We start from the raw sequence: 6,935 nt of genomic DNA, 5'->3' as shown, positions 1-6,935 counted from the left end.
GGGCATTATAGAACATAAACGTACTCTCAGTACATATATGATTTAGGAAAGGAACATGCATCAGTGGGTCTAGACAAAGTGCAAATTATAATCGCAAACCAGTCGAAAAGTGGTCGAAAAGCCCCTTTTTTGTATGGAGTTTTGACGGATTCGAATTTCGATTCGATCAAAAAGTGCGTTTTGTCTAAGGGGGATGAAATAGTTGGTGGGTGAAATAGTTCAACCATATAGTTGAACGATGGTAGCGCCCCCCTGTTATTGAGTTTGGTGGGACAGTTCAGCGTGGGTCATCTATATAGTTCCAAAATACTGGACTGTCCTGTCGATGACATTGACAGTGGGGCGCCACCGTCAATACCGAATCGCTGGTTCAGATTTTTGCCATGTTGCAAACCATATAGTTGAACGATGGTAGCGCCCCCCTGTCATTGAGTTTGGTGGGACAGTTCAGCGTGGGTCATCTATACCTATTTTTGTACAGAAAGATCAATAGTAGGGCCTCTCCACATAATTGGTACCTCATAGGCATGGAACATTTCATGAATAGCAGGTGAAAAATCATATGAAATGAATTTCATTAATCACACCTGCTATTTTACTTCACATAGACTGCTATAATTTCACAGTCAACGAAATCACGAATCACATGAATTTCATTCGTTCATTCGAGCGAAGTCCGTGAGCGCAGCTCTGCCAAGCGACCGAGCGAGTAAGAAGGAATGATTTGATCATGTGCGTGTTAGAAAAGGACGAGATATGTGATGACGGACGAAACTGGGCATTTTAAATATGAACTTTAAACTCAAGGACGTAAGGTTTAGATTTCCTTGTCATGATTCGTATGATTTCATTAGATAGCAGGCAGATGAAATGAATGATTTTTCACTAGTCGCGCGGTATTGATTGTTGCATACGAACTATGCTGTGAAACTGTTTGTTTTTTGTTGTGCGACATAAAATGAAACAGTTATCGTTCATATTTTAGCTAATTAGCAATCGTTCATCATAATTCATACTTCATTAAAAGTAGCACATTATATGAAAGAGCTACATTTTAACACTGCGAATAAAAATCATTGCCTGTGAAATTTCGCATGTGAAATCGTATGAACAAAAATCATCATTTCATTGAATGAAAATGAATGAAAAATAGCAATCATTTCCATGCCTAGTATAGTTCCAAAATACTGAACTGTCCTATCGATGACATTGACAGCGGGGCGCCACCGTCAATACCGAATCGCTGGTTCCGATTTTTGTCATGTTGGAAACCATAAAGTTGAACGATGGTAGCGCCCCCCTGTCATTGAGTTTGGCGGGACAGTTCAGCGTGGGTCATCTATACCCAATGATATTTTATAAAAACAAAAGCAGATATGTTATAAGCGCTCGCGCTGTGAATACTCAAATACGTCCCAATTGGGACGTCTTGTGTTTAGTCTTCGTGTGGCCTGCGTCGTGCGCAATCGCGTGCGTACCACACCGTAAGTTCCTGTTCTTACCAAAATAAATAAAAAATGCCATCGTGTGTGTTTCGAAAGTGTACCAATTATGACTCTAAAGTAAACAAAATACAAGGGATCTCTTACCACATGTGATTATGCAAAATTATTTAGTATTTATATTTTCAATTATTTATGCAAACAATCAAGACACCATGCGCCATGTTCAAGTTAAGAAAGAGAAAGCGATCTTGTTTTGACGTTAGAGCGATAAGGATGCGTGCGCTGCGGACATAGATTAGTTACTGCAGAATCGTTAAAACTATAGCTATCTCTTTCATTTGCGTGCTATTTCGTATCTTTTGTTTCACTTATCAGTTACATTTGTCAATGTGTGCAATTTGGAATAGCTCGGCACGGATTCAAATCGTAATTTCTATGAACGTAACATATCTATAGTTCTTTAATATCATTGTCTATACCTCATTGAGCGAGCTGACTATAATAGACCACAGATTAGAAAGTCGAGCTGTCTGCCTGTGCCAACATCAAAAAACCAGTGTGCTTCAAATACGCACCATTAAGTATAGCCAATAAACAGAATAATAATATAAGAAGAAACCTACAACCTACCCTCGTTTCTTTATTCATAAAAATGTAACAGATAAGAGAGTTCAGTACGGAAATATCATTGTTCGTCCCAGGTTTGACTTTTTTGTATTATGGGGGTAGGTATTCAAACTTTTTATAGAATACCACACGCAACTTCACACAAGGTTCCGCGTAAAATAGTAATAAAAATGACTTCCGACGCTGTAATTGATTTAACTCGATCATTTGTGAGTTTTGTGACTGATCAAGACCAATTTAAAACCAACAACGTTGTTGTAATAGATTTGTTGGACACCGATGACGAACGGAATATTAATTCTGTACAAGAAAAAATATCTAATAAAAAGGTAAGACATATTTTTAATAGGTACCTAATTCGCGTCTTTAATAAATGTAAAATTAATTGGCGTTATGGGTTAGTAGGGCGCCCTGAAGCAGCGCAGAGCGAGGGTCCCAGGTGCCTCTCTTGAAAAATAACAAAATGGTTTTTGTACGTACATAATGTAGAAATTAATAAATGTACGTACCTAGGGCCTGTTAATTTAGGTAAGTAGGTACATAATAACATATACATACCTACAATGTATAGAAAACTTACAATTATTTTAGTAATTTAGTCGTAGGTAAAAGGTAAATTAAGCATAGCATGATATGATACTTGTTCTTTGTTTCAGCACCGTCAGCAACATATTAAAAAAACGGGGAGTGGTGGATCTTCATACAATGAAAAAAGAAGCAGTCCGAAAACTCAGTCATACGACTGGGGCGAGTGCCCCATTTGCTGGGATAAGTTAGGCAGTAATCCTTTAGCTTCTACAAAATGTGGCCATGTCTATTGCTTGAAATGTTTAGAGCGGTCTTTGAAGGTTGAGAAACGATGCCCAACATGCAGACGCGGGTTAAAGGGCAATTCAGCTTATCACCCGTTATATTTAAATATTTAGCTTTTGCGTGTGGTTTGCCTTTGCACGTTATGATATAATATTATAGTGTGGATGTCTGGATATAATATTGTTTGTTACTCTTTCACGCAAAAAGTACTGAACGGATTTTGATGAAACTTTAGGTAGGTACAGCATTTTTGTTAATAATTTTTAGAATAAGTCATATAATTTATGACGATATGTGCTTGCTTTTTGAACAATGACTTGTATTTAATGACTTTATTGATGATAATGTATTTTTTTGTATTTGATATGACATGATAAATCTAATTTATGGCATACATCTATAAGTAATTTTATTTAATTACAATAATAAAAAAAATAAAGTGAAAAAAAGTGAGATAAAAAAGGAAAATAGTTTTGTGTACAACTGATAGGGAAACTGTGTACATGCACTTGGGAAAGAGGGCTATCGTTTTAGCGCTCACCAGTTTGCACCACTGTAGTGTAAGGTCCTGTCACTTGCTAGTAGCGAAGACAGTGGCACCAACTGGTGAGTGCTAAAGTGGTAGGAGGACTATCGCATATGCACTCATCAAGATGGCGCCACTATAGAGTAAGATCCTGTCAATCGCCAGGGATGCCAACTGTTAAGTATAAAAACGATAGCCCTCATTGAACACACTGGGTATAATATTAATATAATAAAAAATATTTATTTTTGAAAAATATAAATGCGTTATTTTTTTTCATAATTAGTAAGTACTAGTTAAAAAATCTAAAAATATAATATTATTATTTGAAGTTTTGTAAATATGGCACTTTTTCTTATCACATTTGTTCCATTTTCTTATCATTTAGTACAGTCAATAGCATCCTCCAAAAGCTTGTTAATAGAAGTTATTTACTACACTACACCTCAATGGTTAATTGATTCAAAAACTTTGCAACTTTGGTTTTACTTAATAATAAAGTTAGATATAAAAGTAAGTATGGCACTTGGTTTTACATTTGTTTAAAAACAAATGAAATATACTCAAACAGCATTGGATTGAGTGTGATAATCATTAAATTCTTGATGAAATAATTCAATGAGTTTTTTTTCATACAGGTCTCGGTTCATATAATAGATTATAGTTTCTCTTTCTGAAAATGATTTTGCATCTGTAAGGGTGCTGTACATTTTTTTATTCTCTAACATATCTTCATCATCTGGCATCAATGCCAAGTAGCTTGCTACAGCCTTTGCAGCATCTTCAAATCTATCTAGATGGTAGTAAGATATCTGTAAATAGTTAAGCACATCCGCAAGAAATTCTATGCCAGAGTTGTATTCCAGACTTTTAAGTTTTTCTTGACAATGTTGATGACAATGCAAAAGTGAGGCAACATTATTAGATACAGTCAAAACAAATTCTGAAGTTGATTCCTGTTCTGGTTGCCTCTCACATTCAGCACGACATACATTTTCGGAAGACATATAGTCTGTCAAAACTTCTTCCATGCTGGCTACAGTTTCAGCCCAGTTATTCTTTTTGTAGGATTTTAGGCCAAGATGGTAAAGGACTTTATAATCTTCACTCTCTAGGTCAACAACTTCATTTATATCAACTTCTGGTTGTTCACTATAGTATTTAAGGTTATTCTTCATAGTCTCATCTTTGGGGTTGGCTATAAGAAATGTGTATGCAGCAGATGCCGCTTTTTGAAACGCATACATTTGGAAATAACAAAGGTGTAAATACTCATATGGTTTTCTTGCCTGAATATTGAAGAGTGTTGACTCATGTACATCACTTGAAACACGGACATCATCAAAACCTTTCTCTAGACATTTGAGTAAGCACTTTCTTTTATTCAAGAACTTTTCATAAATCTTCAAATCCTCTATGTTTTCTTTAATGTGGGTTTCGTATGGTTCAGCTCTACACTTAAGCCTACAGTTAACAGCAACTGATTTGTAAAGCTTATACAAATAAAGGGATTCTTCAAATTGTGTTATACACTCGGTCCATCTCTCACCCGAGTATGCTGAGACACCTTTTTTGTAAACTTTATCAATAGAGGATAAAACTTTACTCTCAACACTCCATACTCCAATACAAGCTATGGTTAGTGTTACATAAAAAAAATGATCTTTGAACATTTTTGTAAAATGTTATTCCCAGTTATTCCAAAACAAATTACAATAGAAATAAAATCGGTGCCAAATGCCAATAACCTCTATTGAACTGACGTGAGTGACAAAACAAGCATGATGGATGACATCATGAATGTCAGTGACTGTGATACAAACCCAAAGATTTTGTAAATAATATGAGCAGTACGTTCCGAATTCTCATTCTATAATACAAGCATAAATAACGGAAATTGGAAGGTTCACTTTACGTAAATCACTAACATTTCATTCTAGTCGCTAGTCTATTTACTCTGAGCCCCGATTACGGTAATTTTTAACGTCAACAATCCAGACACGCTTCTCGATTCTGCGATACGATTGGTCGTTCAACAGCGTACGTCAGCTGTTTTGACCAATCGTATTGCAGAATCAGAAACGCGTCTGGATTGTAGACGTTAAAAGTTACCGTAATCGGGGCTCAGATATAATACCAAATTGTTGAACTGTATGAAACTGATAAATTACATTGAGGAGTCATTATTTAAGAACGTGAATTTACAAACGCTGTTTGTGATGTTTTCTTGCATTTCGGAACTACGATAATGCCAAAGATATTATAATGGACATGAACACTGTGGCTGGTACTACGCTTCCAGTGCCAGCGGATTAAAAGTAAATGTCTTCTTCTTCTTTTTTGATGATGTTGGCAATACACGTCGAGGTCGACTTGATTTGTGCCATTTTCAAGTATTTAAGTCATACGAGCAATGATATTATATAAAAAGCATACGAGTTACAAAATGAGATCAAGTAATTATTTAATGAAGGATGAAAGATGATGCCCCTTCCCACCCTTTGAGTCTCAGTAAAGTTGTGGTGCTTCACTGAGACCTCCTATGGACAACTTGAGAGAACCAGAAAAATCACGATGCAATGTTTTGCTTCACTTGCCCACACTCATGCAAGTTCACGAACACTCAATGGTTAATAATCTACCATTATCACACATTAATAGACGCCCAAACACGAATTTGAGGAAATAAAACAAAACCGTTAACATGACGCTTCAGATTCCCGCCAAGAAGTCCTTTTATGTGAATGTCGGCGTTTTAAACTTTCACCCCCTCAAGTATGTAAAATGTCATAGTGCTGGGGACATGCATGCTGTCCGTTAACGCGATCTTCCGCCCCGTAGTCTCACCCGTCGATAACTTCAGTCGTTCACATACCAATGTTGCTGCCCTCGTTGCTATCCGGTAGCTTATAATGGGGCGGCCCATTTAGGGAACAGCTAGTCTCCGTCTGCCGTTATTATCAAGATGTACCATTTGATGTGGCAGGCGTTACATAGTCTCATCAATATCCTGGTATACTAATCAGTAAAAGCAATCTGATTTAGTTTCTACTTCGTTACAATAGTCCTTTCACTTAGCAGGTGCTATCTTTGGCTGTATCTCCTCAAAGTATTCACTAAGTAGGTGTACAACATCCCAACACATTTATGTTGGATCCACAGATGAGACTGGTTGGATCTGTATCCCCACGAATGCCTTCCAAAAAAACCTGCCTTCGCGACTCACGTGACGCCTATCCACAGGAGAGATACAAATTATAAATAATAAATCATGTTTTTATCTGCACAAAATACTTTTTACTATAGTTCCAAAATACTGAACTGTCCTATCCATGACATTGACAGTGGGGCGCCACCGTCTATACCGGATCGCTGATTCCGATTTTTGCCATGTTGGAAACCATATAGTTGAACGATGGTAGCGCCCCCCTGTCATTGAGTTTGGTGGGACAGTTCAGCGTCGGTCAGCTCTATTTTGTAGTTGAATGCCACAATTAACGTCAGTCAAGTAATATAAACACTAC

At 36.8% G+C, this 6,935-nt stretch overlaps 1 protein-coding gene across 1 annotated transcript; it reads right to left on the bottom strand.

Moving 5' to 3' along the window:
• Nucleotides 1–3,629: 3,629 nt before the first annotated feature.
• LOC135071873 (cartilage-associated protein-like) lies at nt 3,630–5,199 on the bottom strand. The gene has a single exon (XM_063965722.1). The coding sequence runs from the start codon at nt 5,082–5,084 to the stop codon at nt 3,975–3,977; it is 1,110 nt and encodes a 369-aa protein (XP_063821792.1). The 5' UTR covers nt 5,085–5,199; the 3' UTR covers nt 3,630–3,974.
• Nucleotides 5,200–6,935: the final 1,736 nt, after the last annotated feature.

This window comes from Ostrinia nubilalis, chromosome 1 (assembly GCF_963855985.1).
Source record: "Ostrinia nubilalis chromosome 1, ilOstNubi1.1, whole genome shotgun sequence".
In the NCBI taxonomy this organism is placed as follows: Eukaryota; Metazoa; Arthropoda; class Insecta; order Lepidoptera; family Crambidae; genus Ostrinia; species Ostrinia nubilalis.
Note: the sequence above shows the minus strand (reverse complement) of the source record. Positions and strands in the feature narration are given on the sequence as shown.

Coding starts and splice junctions, on each gene's coding strand:
- LOC135071873 (XM_063965722.1), bottom strand. CDS start 5,084: ATGTTCAAAGATCATTTTTTTTATGTAACACTAACCATAGCTTGTATT.